The sequence below is a fragment of the Rhinolophus sinicus genome, linkage group LG06, assembly GCF_036562045.2.
Source record: "Rhinolophus sinicus isolate RSC01 linkage group LG06, ASM3656204v1, whole genome shotgun sequence".
Classification (NCBI taxonomy): domain Eukaryota; kingdom Metazoa; phylum Chordata; class Mammalia; order Chiroptera; family Rhinolophidae; genus Rhinolophus; species Rhinolophus sinicus.
Window position 1 is genome coordinate 161669123 of NC_133756.1, and position 20273 is coordinate 161689395.

Genomic DNA, 20273 nt, shown 5'->3' on the forward strand with positions numbered 1-20273 from the left:
TAAAGTCCAGATGTTTTCCTCCCCTTGGATGACTAGCAGTTGTCAAAATGCAGTGAACAAAATAATGGTGATTACAGTAATCCATTATTACTACATGTACTTTGGCGAATCCAGTCCTATATTCTACCTAACAGAGCGTTCCGTATCCAGTGTCAGTTTATGTCCCCCAAAGAATACCATTCTGTTGTGTAAACTGCATGTGATGGGATATATTGGATGAACTGTCCAGGTTCAGTTCCCGGCTCTACTAATTACTAGCTGTGTAACTTGAGACAAGTTACTTAAATGTGAAGTGCTTCGAACAGTGGCACTTAGTATGTGCTCAATAATGTTAGCTGTTACTCTTATCAAAGTGCTCTGGTAGCGTTGGCAGAGTGGAACTGCTTTTGCTTTGATCTACATTCTTAAAGGAAAGATTCACTTTAATTTTTTAATTTTTTTATTGTAAAAAAACAGATAACAAAATTTACCAGTGTAATAATTTTAAAGTATATAACTCAGTGGCATCAGTATATTCACAGTGTGCAACCATCACTAATATCTAGTTCCAGAAGTTTTTTATCAGCTCCAAATGGAAACTCCGTACCCATTAAATAGTCACTCCTCATTCCCTCCTTCCCTCAGGTCCTGGCAACTACTAGTCTACTTTCTGTGGATTTGCCTATTCTGGATATTTCATATAAATGGAATAATAAAATATGTAGCCTTTTGTGTCTGGCTCCTTTTACTTAGCATAATGTTTTCGAGGTTTATCTATGTTGTAGTATGTAACAGTAGTTAATTCACTTTACACTTGGAAAATAGTCCATTAGATGGGTATGCCACATCTTATTAAGCCACTCGTCTATTGGTGGACGTTTGGGTTACTTCCGCCTTTTGGCTATTGGGAATAGAGCTGCTATGAACGTTCATGTAGAAGTTTTTGTTCGAACAACTGAGTTCGATTCTTTCAGATATACACCTAACAGTGGAATTGCTGCGTTATTTGGTCATTCTATGTTTAATTTATTGAGGAACCACCAGACTGTTTTCCATAGCAGCTGCTTTACATGCCTACCAGCAGCGTCTGAGGGTTCCAATTTCTCTGCATTCTTGCCAGCGCTCATTTTCCTTTTTTTTTAAATTATGGCCATCCTAATGGGAGTGTAGTAGTATTTCAAGGCAATTCTGATCTAGCATGTACTTTTTCTTCCAAATTATGAAGGGCAGTTTGGTCTGTTGCCTTACTTATCAGGTGTAGTTTTTAGGTGTATGCTGCTGTGTCTATTGCAGTGTGGCCATATTCTTGTCCTCTTGCCTTTATCTTTTGTCTCTAACTAGACTGTAAACTCCTTGAAGACAGGCCTAGGTCGTAACACTACTTGGTATATCTGCCAAGGCCTCGTATATAGTAGGTATTGGTTAGTTTCTTATAAGTTGAACAATATTCCTTTTTTTTTTAAATTTTCTTAAATTTATTGGGGTGACATTGATTAATAAAATTATTTAGGTTTCAAGTATACAGGTCTGTAATATATCACCTGTATGATGCATTGTGTGTTCACCACCCAAAGAACAATATTACATTTCCAACAGCAGCTTTTTATTTTCTCCCTTCCTTGACCACCGTTTTCTTAACTTCTTAGCTGTACTGCCCTCCATATCTTCTCTTATGCTGTTGCCTCTGTTTGGAATTCTCTCTGTTGAATCTTTCTTGCTGGAATTTTATTTATTCTTTAAGGCCCAACTCAAATATCTCTTCTTCTCTTTTACTTAAAAGCCTTCTCTGGCCAATCTAGTTATTTAAAAAAAAAAAAAAAAAGTATTTCCCTTTGCTTTTAACTGCGACTTGGGCACCTACTTTGTGTTAAACATTTCACTTCATTGACTAAATCCTCACAACCTCCCACAGGGGATAATATTCCCAAGTTATAGAAAGCAGTTAAATAACTTGCCCAAGTAGTGTGAGAGCTGAGGTTTTAACGTAGATCTCGTTGGCTTCAAAGCTATTGTTTTCTCCCCCTACTATTTTATGCTCCCCATGTGGCATTATGCCTTCTGTTGTAGTGGTTAATGTTGGTTGAGAATCTGATATAGAAAGATCTTTGTATCCATCATGGTATCTTTTTCATTTCATTCAAATATTTATGGAATGCTTGGGGGGGGTGTATTAGAAATACTTGACAGGTTTGGGAGCTAACCCTTTTAAACAAAAGAACAGACAGATTCAAATTTAATCTAGTACTCAGTAAATAGTGGGTCTTCTATTCAAATTGTGGGGTAGACTAGGTTTAGTTTCAAACCCGCGTCAAAGCAGTGTGGCCCCGTGGGTCAGCACGTGGAGTTGGCGCCCTGGGTTCTTGTCCTACGAGTTACCCAGCCCCTGTGCTCGCCTCTACAACATGGAGATCAGTACTTAGCAGTTAGAATTGTTAGGATTGAGTGAGATACCAGCGATCAGATTCATTGCCTGACCCCATAGTAAGCATGCCAAAGGGAGTGGTTGTGATTTTTAATACGAAACGTTGTCTTTCCCATTTTCTGTGATTTGATATTCTGTTGATTATCCATGTCAGGTCACAGCCATCTCCTTGTCTATTACTGCATACCCTAAATGAGAGAGGATAGTTTGTTTCCTTCTACTTGTATTTGCTGTTCTTAATACGTTTAAGGATGTTAGTGGCACAGTAGAGATGATGGGTGCATCTGTCGTGGCAGGGAGTCGTCGCATGGTGGATGTCATGGATGTGAACACACAGAAAGGCATTGAAATGACCATGGCTCAGTGGACACGCTACTATGAGACCCCGGAGGAGGAGCGAGAAAAACTCTATAATGTCATCAGCCTGGAGTTCAGCCACACCAGGCTGGAGAACATGGTGCAGAGGCCTTCCACGGTGAGCCCAGCCCTTTTCTCCGCACTGTCGTTCTCATCCGGAGGGGCGTTGATGTTCTGGGCGAAATGAGTACTTTTTGTGCGTACCAAGATGAAGATGAAGGGGAACAAGACAATTTGATAAGAATACCTTGTACTTTCAGGAGGTTCATCATTTTCCAAAATCACTTACTACTGTACAGGGAGGGGCCATTCTGATTTGCATCATCAATACCTTAACTTAGGACCATTGGCCTTTGCACATAATGGAGAAGAGACTGGAAATTCATAAGAACTGTCAATAGGAAGTTGGCCTAATAAATTTCTGACCTGTAGGTTTACGTTTGCTGAGAAACTTCGGAGAAAAGTGGTGTAGAGCCAGGTGATTGTTTTATGAGATGATTTCTTGAGTAGATTCTACTGGGTGACTAGTAGCAATGAATTGATACCCTGTCATAAGGGAAAGTTCGTTTTTGATCCTTAGCTCTCCTGAAGGTAGATACAGATTTTACCAATCTTTTGGCAAAGTAGCGGCTGCCTACAGGACCTTGAGAACAGTTATTGTCCTGAGGGAGATTAGTTACACTTTTGAAATATACCTGGTCATTTTGGACCATTTTTATTCATTTAATTCCTGACTCAGAACTCACTTTTGTCAAGTATTCCACCTGGAACAGCAGAAATTGGAATGTACTAATTATTTTTTTTAAAGGCAAGGTCTCAGTGTTTTATCCTATCTCCATTTAAATTATTTGAATTATACCCTTTGACTTTGAAAGTTTGAAATATGGTAATTGCTTGTAATATCACTATATATGTATATGTGTGTATATATACATATGTACACACACACATATGTACATACCTTCTGCTTACTAATAAATTGCATTATCACTAATAAATTGATATGTATAGACCAATGGGAAAATGTTCGTAGTATTTCATTATTATTTGAAGAGACAGTATAATTTTTTGTCATTGCTTCTTGTTACTGGAGATTCTATAACTAAATACAGAATTTCTCATTAAGGAAACTCCTCCCTCCCATGACAAAAATCCTCTTTATAATAACTATCATTTGGTTGGTCATGTGGAAATACAGGAAGACAAGAAATACAGGTGGCTAGAAGTTAGCCTTGTTATTAACCAAACATGGTCTACTTAGTAAATAAAGAATTCAGTAAGAGAGGGCTGTAATAATCACAATAACATTTTTTATAAGTGTATTCCTTAATATTTTTAGAACTTCAATTTAAAAATAATACTGTAGTTATAAAATTAAAACTTTCCCATTCTTAAAGTTTAGAAATGTTACTCACACATGAAGCCTTCTTTGTAACATCCTTAATTTATTCATTTTGTCCCTAGTTTTAATAATAAAAATGTTATGTCATTTTATAAAAATTATAAAAGTCCTGGGGGGTGGCTGGATGGCTCAGTTGGTTAGAGCACAAGCTCTGAACAACAAGGTTGTCGGTTCGATTCCCACATGAGATAGTGGGCTTTGCCCCGTGCAAGTAAGATTGAAACGACGACTGGACTTGGAGCTAAGCGGCGCCCTCTACAACTAGATTGAAGGACAACGACATGGAGCTGATGGGCCCTGGAGAAACACACTGTTCCCCAATATTCCCTAATAAAAATTAAAAAGAAAAAAGAATAGAAATAGCAACAACAAAATTTAGAAAAGTCCTGTACCATTAAATAGAGGAGTAGATCTGTAGGTCTCAGAAATAGAAAATTTTCTAGAGTACAAAGGACAATGCACAAGTATCTTTTAGGGACCTAAAGCATGACCGGAAAGATTGCGTGAGCTTTTAGCAAGGTCACCTCCTAAAAGCAAGCAAACTTTCTATGACCTTGCTATGTAAGAAGTAACATGCTTATTCTGCTGGGCTACTCTTTATTTATGGTCCCACTCCGCCCTGCCACAATGTATCCATTCATTTTTCTAGGTCTTTTCTAATATAGCTTCATAATGCTTTTTTTAAAACCAACTTTAGTGGGGTACAATTAGCATACAATAAAATGTATCCGTTTTAAATTTCAATGAGTTTTGACAAATGTATTCATTTGTGTAATGATCTTACATAAACTAGATAATCTCTTGTTCACCATGATCGTCACACCTTCAGAATTAGCTTATTAGTTTAAGTGCCTACCACGTGCTACACACTGTGCTTAGAGGTACCATGGAAAATAAGATAATTTTTATCCTCAGAATGCAGAGTCTTATAGGGAAGAATGACCAGAAAATAGGCATTTATATAAACTTCAATATGGTAAGTGCCTCAAGAGTGAATCAACACGGAGTGTGGTACGGCCAATGGGAAGGCCCCACCTAACTGAACTGGAGGAGAACTGGGGCAGCTGCTTGGAGGAAGTGATACCTAAGCTTGGCATGAAGGAAATAAATGAGGCAAAGAGAAGGAGGACTAGAATTTCAAGAAGGAATAGAATGTGTTAAAGTAGGTGCAGGGAGTGAGGTGGGCAACTTTTCAGTGCCCACTGAGGGTACTAGCATAAGGTGGGATTCTCTGGTGAGATGAGAGATCAGTTAGTGTCATGGAGATGTAGATAAAAATGACAACAGACAGTGTGCAAATTGGTTGGGTGATAGAAGGCCATGAGCTGTGTTTGCACAGTGTATGAGTACGTTAGGTCTCAGGTATTGGATTTGTTGCCTGTTGGGCCCTATGTTGGTGCAAACAGGTAGAAACGGGTGAGTATCCGTACTAGAGACTTATTCTCATGTGGATGAGGCTATTAGCAAAAGGCCTATCCAGAGTCTAAAGATTAACCTAAGAGAAAAGTATGACTACCTTACTGTAACATTCTCTTGGTAGTCATATGATACCTAATAATACCAAATAAAGGGAGGCCAGTGAAAAATTCTGGGCAGAGAAATTGAGCTTCCTCTGAATGAACACTGGGTGAAAACACTCATGTGTTTCTAACTTCTCTCCCCATCCAGACCCAAGAACTTAGTGTGTTGAGCAAGTATAGTTCTTAATTACTCTGAGAAGGGCTTCCCGAAGGATAATACCAGGCGATGGGAGGTGCTGGCCACTACATTAGAGAACAGAAAGTAGACTTTGATGGAGGGAAAGAAAGGAATCTGGGTCTCATTCACTGTCTAGGCCCAGTGGACACTTGGTTAAAACTGTTGTCTCCCTGAGCGGAAATGTTTTGAAATGGAGTAGCAAGTTAACCTTCATTGTTGCTCTTGGTCTTGCTTGTTTCAACTTGCATGTCATGGATGATCCCTTCCAAACACTCTCCTGCAGTTCACATCTGGATGTCCATGGGCACCCGCCTCGTGCTTATGCACAGATTATATGCATTTGTTTATATATTATAAAGAAATAAATGATCAAATGTATCAATGTTGTTATAAAGCTTACCAGATACATGTTTTTTTACAGCCGTAAGTTAGATATTTGCAACATCAGTGCTTCACTGGATTCATGGTGGTTTGGTTCACACTTGATCTACCTGAGACTGTTTCTTAGAGACCAGACGAGTTCCAGGGGCTCGCATATGATCTCGAGAAAACATGGCAGACCTGGAATTTCTGATTTGTAACCTAGTATATTCTGTAGCACATAGCAAGACTACAAAGCTCCACTGGATTTCTTTTTTTTTTTTCTTGTTTTCTTTTTTTCTTTTAACTTTTGGTAGCTAAGTTGCTCTGTGTTACACCTTTCAGTAAGTTTATAGGTGCTTTCCAGATATTGGGTCAAAAAAAATGCTGTTGATTATACTCGTACTGACACAGAAGAGAGGGCCTGGTTGGATACTACTGGATACTTTAGTGACTTCGTTTTGATTAGTGCTTGATGATCATGTTGTGGAACCATTAGTCTTTATTCTCATTGAATAATTCCTTTCAGGATGTTTGCCTGTTGACACTAAGTTTCAGCAGCAGATTGTTTTCGTTTGCTTATAATTAAATTATAGTGTGTATTTTGAGAAGTTCTGTTTTTTCTTGACTTTCCAATTCTCTTTAATCCCCACCCTTCCTTTGAAGCCTAAATGTTTCCTCCTCCTTTTTGAAGGTGGATTTCATTGACTGGGTGGACAACATGTGGCCGAGACATTTGAAGGAAAGTCAGACAGAATCAACAAACGCCATCTTGGAGATGCAGTACCCTAAAGTGCAGAAGTAAGTGGCTCAGCCTGTGTCTGCCCATGTGCTATGGGAGACCGGCCTGCCAGCAAGGGACGTTCCTCCCTTAGGAAGGAACGAGCCTCGTGCCGTGTCCTAAACGATCAAAACCATGAATGTTTAAAGAGTAGCCTTTGCAGTTCAAAGGGAAGAGTCTATGTAAGAGAACCATAGCCCATGATCACATAGTTTAAAAACCAACACACTTACCTTCTTATAATGCGATGACTTGAAATTGTATTCCTCTCACTGACTGGGAGTGGATTAGGCGGAAGGTAGAGGAAGTACACACGGGGAGAGGGTGGCATTGTGGTGGGGCAGGTTCTCTTTCTTGCCAGTGCACTAACCCTGCTGCCTTTTTTGGGTCAGGTACTGTCTAATGAGTGTTCGAGGCTGCTATACTGACTTCCATGTGGACTTTGGTGGTACCTCTGTTTGGTATCACATCCATCAAGGGGGAAAGGTACGGTACGGTCACAGTTGTGATGGGGTTGGAATCTGACGCTGGTTGTAGGACTTCGCTTCAGTTCATGCATGCTTAATACACCCTGGAAATGAACCTATTAGGACCTTGTCCCCACTCGTATCTAGCGAGAATCGTAGATTAAGTTCACCTTCTTGACCTTGACTAGAGTTCAGTAGGAATTAGTATTCATCTAGTCCACTGTTACTATGCCAACATGGGCACATCACTTAGTAACCCTCAACAGTCCTGTTTATAGAGCCCCAAAGCAGAATTCTCCAAATGAAGGCAAGGAAGTGTGTTTGGAAGACAAGGTAATTTCTCTACATGAAAGTGTAATAAGATAATAGAAGGGAACAGAAACTCTGGATAGATTCACAACGAAATCAGCAAATTGGGATCCAAACCACCTTTCCCTGTCTATGTGGAGGCATTGGTCTGAAAGGTGACCAAGAAAGCCTTTACGTCCTCTCTGAAGATATAAATAGACTTTGGAAGATTATCCTCATTCCTAAAGAACTGTATTCCAGCTTGTCCAAGAGCGTTTCTGAATGCTGTGAGAATGGAAATCTAGAAGTAATACCAGAGGCTTATAGAATTATACTCTTACTGATACACCTTTCCCCTTACTTAGAAGTGAATGCATTTGTAAGAGGAAAGTAAAACTGGAATGAAAACAGATAAAGCTTTTAAAATATGAAGTCCTAATCTAAAACAGCTGTACCTCCAAAGTCATTTTATTTACTTTGGATCCATTTAAGTGGTATCTTAAGTTTTATCCTTTTGGTCTTGGTTGCTACCTTGGAACAAAGCAACCCAGGCCTGTCTCTTGAAGATTTTGTACCTAACCAACTGTCCCCTTTAGCACTCTAGCGGCCAGACAGCCAGGGGCGAATAGGGGACTGTGTAAGTAACAAGCCGAATGCCTCACTTCTCTTTGAGTCCTGGATGAGTCCCCTGTTTTTCAGTCAAACCCCAGGGAAACCCTTGTGCTGTTTGATCAAGTGGAGAACGAAAAAAGATCTGTATCCTTGGGGCCCTTAGAATTTCCCAATTTTCAAGTTCTGTTGACTGGGAGAATTAATTGTTGGCCTCTCTTCTATCTGTTGGTCTCAACTTTGTGCCTGTTGATCAGTTGAGGGGGGCGACTGGGTCATGTCAATGGCTGTTAACAGACTGAAGTTTTTTAACTCACAGGTCTTCTGGCTCATCCCCCCTACAGCCCACAACCTGGAGCTGTACGAGAATTGGCTGCTGTCAGGGAAACAGGGAGACATCTTTCTGGGTGACCGGGTGTCAGATTGCCAGCGCATTGAGCTCAAGCAGGGCTATACCTTCGTCATTCCCTCAGGTAAGCAAGATGGGAAAAGTGGATTATCTACTCTAGCCACTTTCTTTTCTTAAAGAAAAAGGAATTGACGATTACTGCCAAGCATGATTATGATGCTGGGTTAGGTAGAAAACAAGGCTGTCCTTTCCCTTTGCTATGGAGCAGATGCTTAGATTTTCTTTTTAAGGTGGTGCTTTTCCACTAAAGGTACAATAGAGACTTTTTCGATCTACATGTTTGGGTCCCGCATTAGCCCTAGATATTCAGAATCTCTAGCGATAAGACCTGTTCTGCAGGTGATATACAACCCCTGGTTAAGAACTACCTACTCCTCTAAAGGATGGCTTTGAAGGCTAGAGAGAGTGCTGAATCAGTAATATGTTTGATCTGATCACTAGTTCCAAAATAAGTATTTAGAGAGCACAGATTTTGGAGTCACAAACCTGTATTAGAATTAAGACTATGCATTTACCTGCTAATACCACTGTGGTCAAGTATTGAAATCCCTTTCTTATTTTGTGAGAAGTACGTGAAAACACATGTAAACTCTCCTGTATTGAGCGTAGTTTGTAGTAGGTACTCCAGTAAATAGAAGCAGCATTTGTTAAAAGTTTGTTAGGGCGGCCAGATGGCTCAGTTGGTTAGAGCGCCAGCTCTTAGCAACAAGGTTGCCAGTTCAATTCCCACATGGGATGGTGGGCTGCACCCCCTGCAACTAAAGATTGTAAATGGTGACTGGACTTGGAGCTGAGCTGTGCCCAGCACAACTAGATTGAAGGACAACGACTTAATGTGGACTTGATGGGCCCTGGAGAAACACACTGTTCCCCAATATTCCCCAATAAAAATAAAAAAAATAAAAAATCTTACCACACATTGTGGCATCACTTTAAAAAAAAAAGTTTGTTAAATGCTAAACACTTTACATGCGTTTTCTCGTTTAATACTTAACAGCAACCATATAAAGTATAATTTATCCTGGTTTTATAGAGGGTAGTGAGGCTGCAAGAGGTTAAATAACTTAACCAACCACTACGAGGCAGAATCAGAGTAAAAAGTGTGATCTAGGAAGGAGTCTCCTACTGGTTCTCTCAGGGGCCATGCAATAATGTGTGCTCACAGCCACTGCCTTTCATTCCCTTTACTTCTAGGCTGGATTCATGCTGTGTATACTCCTACAGACACGTTAGTGTTTGGAGGCAATTTTTTGCATAGCTTCAATATCCCCATGCAGTTAAAAATATACAACATTGAAGATCGGACACGGGTAAGTAATTCTGTGTAACAATTAGATGTGAAGAGATTTATTCCATTTAAGACTGATGTTATAAGAGTTTAACTGATAACTTCTCTTTGGGTTAAATGCGGTGTTCACATTTTGGGAACACAAAGAAGTTTTAACAAGATACCTACATGCTTGGTTTTGGGGACTCCAAATCTTTGAGGTTTTTGATATCTTCAATTTTTATAGGGCCAGAGATGGACATTTGGTAATCTCTTGAACCACGTTTTTGTTTTTATGTTCTTAGAATAATTTGGTGTAATGAGATTTATCAACTCAAGATTCACAACTATAAATCTTTCTTTACTCTGATTACTATCTAACACTCAAAGTATTGTACTTTAATATATAAATCTGTATACTTCCTTTCTCAGCCGGGGTTCCATGAGAAAATTAAGCCCTGTAGAAAATGATTTCTGTCTTATTTTCTCAGTTTTTTTCTAGGGTGGTACATACCATGTTTCCCTGAAAATAAGACCTAGCCAGACCATCAGCTCTAATGCGTCTTTTAGAGCAAAAATTAATGTAAGACCCGGTCTTATATAAGACCAGGTATAATGTAATATATAATATAATATAATTATAATACTGGCTATAATGTAATATAATACTGGGTCTTATATTAATTTTTGCTCCAAAAGACGCATGAGAGCTAATGGTCCAGCTAGGTCTTATTTTTGGAGAAACACGGTAGATGTATAGGAAAAAGGTTAATTCATTACATGTAGTGAATACTTGAAGGCAAGATTTGGCAAACGATTTCTGTAAATGGCCAGATAGTAAATATTTTTAGCGTTGTGGGCCATAGAGTATCTGTTGTAAGTAGTTAACCTAACTAACTGCCTTCTAGAATGAAATACTTAAATGAATGAGCAGGGCTCAAATAAAATAAAATTTTATTCATGGACACTGAAATTTGAATTTCATATAATTTTCCTGTGTCACAAAATGCTCTTTTAGTTTGTTTTTTTTCCCCCAAGCCATTTAAAAATGTAAAATACACTCATAGTTCATAGACCTTACAAAAACAGGCAGCTAAACAAATTTTGCTGCTATTTCCTGGCTGACCCATGCCTTAGAGGAAACAGGGCTTAATCCTTTAGCAGACTGTATTTGGTAAGAGCTGAATTATATATAATTAAAGTGTAAATGGTATTGACATTAAACAGCAATTAGAGTATATTTAGAGTGTGCGATGTTCACAACTTGCTCTCAAGTTGTTCAGCAAAATAATAACAGTGTAAGTGAATAGAGATGAGCAAATGTGGGCAAATGTTACCAATTGGTGAATCTTGGAGAAGGCTCGGAAAGTGTTCATGGTACTGCTCTGGAAACTTTGGTGGATTTGAAAGTTTTCCAGATTAAAAAACAGCAATTAGTGAAGAATTCACACCTTTTAGAAGGAATGGTCATTGACCTGTTTGCTGTGAACATGGTCAGTTAACCGTTTTGGTGCCTCTTGAAATACTTATTTTGGTTAGGTGCTCCTCACTATCTCACACACGAGATCGGTGTCGGAGTTACAGGGATTGCCCTCTTAGTAGAATTAAAAGAAGATGTGCTTTCTAGATCAAACTTCTGTTGTTTCTTTTCCCTTTCTCGGCCATGCTGGGATTGAACCGGCAACCTTGGTGTTCTTAGCACCGCGCACTAACCAACTGAGCTAACCAGCCACCCCTCTAATGTGCTGCTTTTTAAATACATTTTATAAAAGTGACTTTGTGCTTGTTTGTTAAGAGTAATGCAGCCACAAAAGATAGTAAGGCATTTAGTAAGTTTGAAGTTATAAAAATAGTAAAAATAGTTTAAATGTTTCAAAAGAGAAAAATTGCATAATTTCAGAATAGAGTACTCTTATTTAACTCAAACGCATTCTAAGAGGTAATACCACCCAATTGCTGTAAGATTGAATTTGAAAATCAGTTTTTAGAAAGCATTCCCCTTTTTTGGCTAAAGATTACTGTTATACCCATGGTTTAATTGGTTGCTCAGTTTGCGGGAGCAAAGGGAGAATATGTTTTCAGTAGCATAGGTAAAGTGAGCACCTTCTCTCTGCATGAAAAGGTCCTGCAGACTCGTAATAACTGATGAATTATTACTGACTGGTACTAACTGCAGACTGGTTAAACTGGTAGTAACTGATTTTGATTTTATCTGTCTAATTTTACTAGACTTTATCAGAAAATGTCAAATTTCAGTATCTAACCACCATATTATTCCATTTTTCTAAGTATGGCTAAATTATTTTCTTCCAAATAAGGACCCCTTCTGTGTTACTATAAAATTTCATGGGGTTCCCTACATATATACACAGACAGTGGGGTGTCTTTTTTTTTGTTTGTTTGTTTTTACTTTTTACACCGACTTTTTATGTGCCAAATACCAGCCTGGCATTTGTTTACTGTGTTACTGACTTCTATAGACTTACAAAGTTTAATTTAAAAGAGAATGGATAGAGATGTTTTTACGAAAGAAATATAAAGTCTGTTGTAAATTTAAGGCAGTGCTTTGGTTACTTTTGCCATGCCAGTGTAGAAATATACTATTTAAACTCGAGTGTTAGTAATTATTCTACTGATAGTGCTTAAAGGCTCGATAATTTTGTAATGTGGGTTATAAAATTTTTTTAGAAAAAATTCAAACCCAGTCTTAGAAATTGTTATGCTCTGGGGTATCTGGCAGCATAGGTGAAATGTAATGGGGCAGGTTGGTGTGTGTCATCTTGGCTATTATTCATATAGCCTGAGGAGTTCCAAGTAAAAAAATCAGAAGTTTAATATCCTATTTTATATATTTTTTTACTATCGTTATTATCCAGCTCTAAACAGAGTCCTAGAGAGCTTTAGAATTTTAGGTTGTCCTGAACTTTTAATAAAGATCCTTCTAGAAATGTGTTAATACAATTAAAAGGCAGGCATAGAAGCCCAGTGTATTATATTTAATTTGGGGGGGCCTAGTATCTATTGATTCTTGTGACTCCCCCACCACCACCTTACCAGCAGGAAATTAATTTGACTTTTAAATAAGGGAGGAGAAACCTCCTTGTTGAGGCTGTAGCCACATGAGAGGCCCATACCCAGAGCCTGGCTTCTCTGTTGGAAAGCTACTGACATGTACGTGCCTCTCCTGCCTTGAGGAAAGTGATCTCATTCCACAGCGATACCCTGTGACCTGGTGAAGGGTTTTGAAAAGGGGCTCTTACCCAGATCTAGCAAGATGACTTGCTGACATAGAGCTTTGAAAAGGAGATGGGAACATTCTCAAGAGTTGCATAGTCAGAACAATCTTAACAGTGTTGTTTTGCTTATTCTTTTAAAAGGTGGCCTCTGTAAAGGAAGACAGCAAACAATATTTAGGATAGTCCCCCACCATTGGTCTTCCTCACTGGTTAATCCACAGATTTGCCTTTTCCTCGACTTTGCTACATCTAAAGGGCAAATCTTTTTATTATTATTCAGCTGGAATAATTTCATGCTGCTTTTGGGGAGAATGGAAAGAAAACTAAAGACATAGGTAATTAGACTATGTGGAGCAGTAATCTTGAGTTATGGACATACCATCTTGGCAAACCACAAAGTACAAGACAAGCAACCTGAGAACTGATAGTGGGGAAAATACTCAGTTTCATGTCCTAGACTGGCCATAGTTGGAGAATGAGTCTCTAATCATACTTTCATGGATGTAAGAACATAATAAAAACATGTAACTTCATCTTATGTCCTGTTTTCCCATTCGATTCTTTGTTCCATGGCCTTCTTATTCAGGATAAAACTTTAGTAAAGGCAAGAGTGCTTGGCATGCCTTTGTAGTCTAAGAACCCTAAAACAATTTTCTCAAGTATATCGTGTCTTACCCTCACATTTTACTCTTTGTCCCAGAGCTTCTTTTTGATGCTTTACTACTCCGCCAAGACAGCTTCTTAGTTGTTCGGAATGGTCTTTCCAAATACTTTCTATCTTTAGTGATTGTTTCCCAAGACCAACATTTTATAGGTTAACAGAACCTCTTAAATTCTTGGTCCAAACACAAGCCTAGGTTTGCAGATTGACTAGAGAGTTTTCCTAGGTTAATTAGTGCAGTGATTCAATTGTCTTACTCTCTTTCTTTGAAAATTGTTACCAGCTTGCTTTTCTCACTATTTTGCTCCTGTAGGTTCCAAATAAGTTTCGCTATCCATTCTACTATGAGATGTGTTGGTACGTGTTGGAGCGCTATGTGTACTGCATAACCAACCGCTCCCACCTAACTAAGGAGTTCCAGAAAGAGTCCCTCAGCATGGGTAAGTGTTCTGCCTGCATGAACCTTCAAGACACCCTGTAGGACCCAGGGTGAGGCCAGGAATATTCAGTAGGCTGTTGCTCAATAGTTTTGTTTTTGTTTTTTGTCTTTGTACTTATCTTCCTGGGGGTACCAAATTCATTCGTTGGAGCTGAATTCTGGTTACAGCTGATCTCCTACCCAGATGTGAATTACTAGGTTAAAGAAATTCTCTGGATCTCATCTTTGTATGAGTGTTAGTATTTCGCTGCTCAAGAAAGTGATCAGTTGTCTAATGTATTGTCGTATAAAAAATGGACTCGGGCACAATACAAACTAGGAATGTGTCATCATAGTAACTCTTACTATATTTGGGGCACTATACTAGCAGTTTATATACATTAAGTTACATATTATATACATTAAGTTACATAATAACATATTTGAGGTAGGTGTTATTTTTATTTTACAAATGGGAACATTAAGGTTGAAGGTGATTTAAAAACTTGTCTATGATCTTAGTTGATAAGTGATAAAGCTGCAGTTTGAACCAGGTTCATAAGACTCTAAAATCTGTATTCTTAATTTCTGTTTCCCCAACTTCTATCAAGAGAAATATTTTATTGGATATCAGAATAGTTTCAGTTATACATTTTTAGGCTGTTCCAAGCCTTGAAGAGGAGCCAATACTGTAATACCCTGTGGTCACATGTTTCATGGGATGTTGAGTCGAAGCAAGATAACTTTCTGCTTTAGCATTTTCCTCTGAGAATGTTCTATAATTCTCATTTGAAAATTTAAAATGCTCATTGAATACGTGAACGCAGGATATAGACTTGTATATACAGCATGATCCCAATTTTGTTTAAAATTCCATATTATCATAATCATGTCCATTTGCATAGAAAAAGATGGAAAGAAAATATAGCACACTGTTGAGTTGTTATCCAGGGGTGGCGGGATAAAGGATGACTTGTTTACTTCTTTGCACCTTCCTGTATTTTCTAAATTATTAATAGTAAACGTATTACTTTCATAATAAAAGACCAGTAAACATTCAAAAATTCTTCTTTCGTTAAACTTTTATTTTCGCTTTGTTGTTCACTGTGTTGCTAGGGTTTCGATTCCAGAGCTTAATATTATGAACAAAACTTTGAACAAAACTACTTTTTTTATGTATATATATTTTTTATTAAATTTACTGGGGTGAAATATAAGTTTCAAGTGTACAATTCTATTATAAATCACCTATATATTGCATTGTGTGTTCACCAACCAAAGTCTAGTCGTCCTTCCATCACCATGTATTTGACCCCTTTGCCCTCTTCATCCTCCCCTCACCTTTCTTCCCCTCTGCTAACCACCATGCTATTGTCTGTGTCTGCATTTGTCTCTTTCGTTTGTTGCTTTCTATGTTATATCCTACATGTGAGTGAAGTTACAGTTCTTGTCCTTTCCTGTCTGACTTATTTCACTTACCATGATACTCTCAAGATTGATTCGTGTTGTCACAAATGGTAGTATTTCATCCTTTCTTATGGCTGAGTAGTAGTCTATTGTGTATATATACCACGTCTTCTTTATCTAGTCATGTATCAGTGAACACACGTTGTTTCCATGTCTTAGCTGCAGTGAACATAGGGGTACATACATCTTTACGAAGAAATGTTTTCAATTTTTTCAGGTAGATACCCAGAAGAGGGATTGCTAGGTCATATAGCAGCTCAATTCTTAATTTACAAAACTATTTTTTAAATATATGTGCTTCATACTGTCTACTTTCAAAAAAGATAATGAACTCATAATTCCCAAATTTGAGTTTGAATTTGAAACTAATTTACAGCCACTTTTATAGGTCACTTATTTCCAACCTAAAAAAGAAAACTTGGCTCTTCCTAATCTTTTGAAAATCCAATTGACCATTACCTCAGTTGTCCTAGCAGCTTGGGATCCTATTTTACCTGTGACCGTGGTTTCATGATACATTGGGTTGGAATAAGGAGACACCGTTTTAAAAACACACCTGCAGGCCCTTCCGAGGCTGCCTGTTTCTCTCACTGACCACATGGCCAAATGGCATGTTCTTACTGCATGTTTCCTTCCTACTGGCAGATTTGGAGTTAAATGGGCTGGAATCCGGAAATGGGGAGGAGGAAGCGGTGGAGCGAGAACCCCGGCGCTTGAGCAACAGGCGTTCCGTCCTCACCAGCCCTGTAGCCAATGGGGTCGCCCTGGATTTTGAGGGGCTGGGCAAAACCTGCCGAAGTCTTCCAGGTCTGAAGAAAAGCTTGTCTGCAGACTCATCATCTGACTCGAGCCGGGGCTCCCACAATGGCCAGGTGTGGGATTCTCAGTGTAGCCCCCAAAAGGACAGGCAGGTGCATCTGACCCATTTTGAGCTCGAAGGCCTTCGCTGCCTTGTAGATAAGTTGGAGTCTCTGCCACTACACAAGAAATGTGTCCCTACAGGGATAGAAGACGAAGACGCTCTCATTGCTGACGTAAAGGTAAGCGTTGCTTATGTTGTGTGACAGCTACTGATCTGGCTAGGAGAGTCAGTTTCTGGAGTCCCAGAGAGCGAGTACAGGAATTGTGGCTACTTTCTGGTTCAACCACAGAGAAGTTAGTATGTGCCTGTGTATGTTTGTGCTGCACAAAACCTCTATGAGGAAAATACTAACATTTTGTATTTTTTGTTAGACCTTAAATTTAGTCTTAAAAACACAGATTTCAGCCTGACTCTAAAAATAAAGGGGAGGCTGAGAAAGTATTTATACTAAAAATGATTGCTTTAAACTTAAGTTACCCTCAGATAAAGTGGCCTGCCTATTTCAGAACAAAAGTGGCCAATAACAATTAGCATCTCACCTCAACAGAAGAGAAGTTGTTCTGCATCGGGTTATATTTAGTAGGTTTGGCGTGTTTAGTTTCAGATGCATCCAGTATTAAGACTTAAATATATTGGGGCAACTTCTGAGAAAAAGCATCATTTTAAACATAATGCATCCTTTTGCTATGTCAGCTTTCTCCATGTTGTATATTTTTCTTCTTTTTCAAGAGGTCTCCCAGTATTAGTACTCTTCAAAGCCTTTCCCACCCCTCATGTATTTGTCTCAAATGAGCTTATTTTTAAGGAATGCAGATTTGAGCTGTCTGCACTGGAGGGAGTTCTTTTCTCATATGTAACCATTAATATGAACGCCAAGAAGTGTCAAGTTGGGAATAATAATTTTCTTTTTAAATCAGTGTCTGGAACTATGGCTTGGATGCAGGGCATGGGTATGTGTATTAGAAAGCTATTTCACAATTTGTAATACGTGTTATTTTTAAAACCTGTCATATTATTTTAAGCCTCAGAATATACAGGGAATCATTTTATGTAACCTTCAGGAAGATGGGCTAAGTATCTCATAGTAGGTTTTTTCCATCCCTGACTCCTGATTCAAGTTTTTCGTTGGCCACCACTAACTAACCAGATGAAGTGCTCCCTACCTTCTGCCAGCCGCCTCAGGAAAGAATTCCAGATAGGACCTGAACTTTTTTTCTTTTTACGATTGACATTTTCATTCTGTCTCATGGTTTATGCATCAAGAAGAAGGTAAAAAATAGGCTAAGATGAGTCTAACCTGGTGAGGTCGGTCCTCTTCTGTGGTGATAGAAGCTGGAGAATTCGTTTTATAGTTTGGTTTTACAAGGTTTGCTCTAGAAGAGGCGGGTGGTACCATTGTGGCTTGTATTTAGGGGAGGAAATGACAAAGTTCCAGGTAGGTGTGGTCCTATTTCTATAATGATTAATTCACAGCATAACAGACTTAGCCATACTTTTCCAGACTCACAAACTAGATCCCAGACTCACTCCCCTCCCTTGGGTGAGCAAAGGACTCTTAAATTTTTTCTTTTCCATTGTGATAGGACATATATAATTACATTTTCCTGAGAATTTGAGTGTAACATCTTTCTTACTTTCCTCCAGAAGTTTTTATTATTATTATGATGTAGCTATTCTATCATGGATACATGTGGGAAACATTAAATTATGACTTTGGGGACTTATTAACTTGTATAAATTGCCTTTAGAAACCCTAAGAAGAAAGATTTCTGAGTTTATGTCTCACTAACATTCTTTTGGCCTAGGTATCTATGCCATGAAAAAGAAACATCTTTTCAGTCCTAAGGGATGTCTATAGATGGAGTTAACTCCATTGAATCCAGCTGTAGGAAGCCATATTGTAATCCACTAAAGTGTCATGCCAGAAATACGCAAACTCTCTTAACTAAAGTAGTTATTAGGGATATTTGAGGAGGCAGGTGGTAGGGGAAAATGTAGAAAGATTTGGGTCAAATATTAAGCAGAGTAGAAGGAAGCAGCAAGGCGAGGAATGAGTTAAGAGACATCTAAGGAGGACTCTGAAAGTGTCTAGAGAGAGTGCGTCCTTGTGTTTATCAGGAATCATGACAAACATGGCTGCCATCCCTGACTAGGATGAGTGGCACAGAGACCAGAGCATGAGGAACAGTGGCCAGGGGCATGACTGCATAGGCTAACAGGGTTTGAATTCTCCCTGCCGAGGCTTGTCCACACCTTCTCTTGTTTACCCAAAACCATAGTCAAAATGCAGCTGATATCAGAGAACAACAGATTTAGATCCCAGCTCTGCAGGTACTTTTACTTAAGATCAAATGGATTAATTATTCCTATAGTTAACTGGTTGTGTTCAATCGGACCTTGAGATAGTAGTGAGTCTAGAGCTTGACTCCTTTGGTAATCTGCACATCACCCAAAAGCGAAAAAGCATTGAATTGGGTAGGTGCCGAATCACTGCACAGCTGGAGACTCTGCAGTGCAGGAGCACTTAGTGTGAGCAGCGCAGAAGACTGCACTGCAGTGGAGGACGAAAGCAAGCTTAGCTTCCCCTTCCTTTCTTGTAGCCCTCACAAGTAACTGGCAGAAGAAATGAGAGGGAACGTGGTGAAATGAGATACTCATAATTACGTATTCTCTGGAAGAAAAGTCCATTTTAGTGATGTGGTAAAAGGGCTTTGAAGATTCTAAAACGTTAAGTTCTACAGTGTTGAACAAATCAGAGTTAAAATACAGAGTTGAAAGGGGATTAGATGAAAAATGGGACATTAAAAAGTATTGACTTACTGGTCAAGTTCAGGGGACAGTAATCAATGTGCGTAAAGTCCTGGTTAGGAGGGTAACCTTGAACCCTAAAAGTAGACTAAAGGTAGAATGGAGTTCTCTCCTGCTGTGGGATGTTCTTACATTTCTAAAACTGAGAAATTGTGTCCTCGATAGATGTTGAATAACGAGGCAGGACCTGAGCAGTATGTATAGTACAATCCCATTAATGTAAGAAAAAGAGTCTCTTTGTTTGTACGTACATTGTGGGGGGCCGGAGGCGGGCACATCAGCTGCTGACACGGTCCGGCAGGGTGGTGGGAGTCAGCTGGAAGACTGAGTTTTTAATCAGCCTTTTGTTTTGTGTTTATTTTGGTAATAAAGGAGCTCTTAATATATGTACCTAGGTACAAAGAAGCTTTTAACCTAGCAATGTATTTGCTTGCCCCAACTCAGTGAAACAAATTCAGTGTCATTAAATATTTTTCTACTTTTCCTGTTTGCTCTAAAAGATTTCAATAAGCTTGGCAAATGTGACTTTGGGACAAGATGCTGGATCTGTAAAACCTGTTTTCTCGTCAGTAAGACAGCATCTACCTCAGTGGGGTTGTTGTGGACATTGATGATAATGTTACTGAAGTATTTAACAAACAATACCATTATTATAGAAAAAAATTAGATGTTACACATCTATGAAATTCATTTATTCCACTACTGTGAATGACACCTGCCAACTCAGTGCCAGGAACCAGGCTTAGCATTGGGCGAAATATGCAAACATGCCACAGACTGAG

At 38.8% G+C, this 20273-nt stretch overlaps 1 protein-coding gene across 1 annotated transcript in view; it reads left to right on the forward strand.

Annotated features, from left to right (window-relative positions):
- The window catches only part of KDM2A (lysine demethylase 2A), a 92868-nt gene that overhangs the window by 56394 nt on the left and 16201 nt on the right, over positions 1–20273 (forward strand). Inside the window, exons 6-12 of the mRNA XM_019737754.2 lie at positions 2698–2876; positions 6913–7019; positions 7392–7485; positions 8683–8836; positions 9967–10082; positions 14250–14376; positions 16467–16861. Of these exons, the coding sequence (XP_019593313.2) occupies positions 2698–2876; positions 6913–7019; positions 7392–7485; positions 8683–8836; positions 9967–10082; positions 14250–14376; positions 16467–16861 (1172 nt within the window). The remainder of the gene's footprint in view (positions 1–2697; positions 2877–6912; positions 7020–7391; positions 7486–8682; positions 8837–9966; positions 10083–14249; positions 14377–16466; positions 16862–20273) is intronic.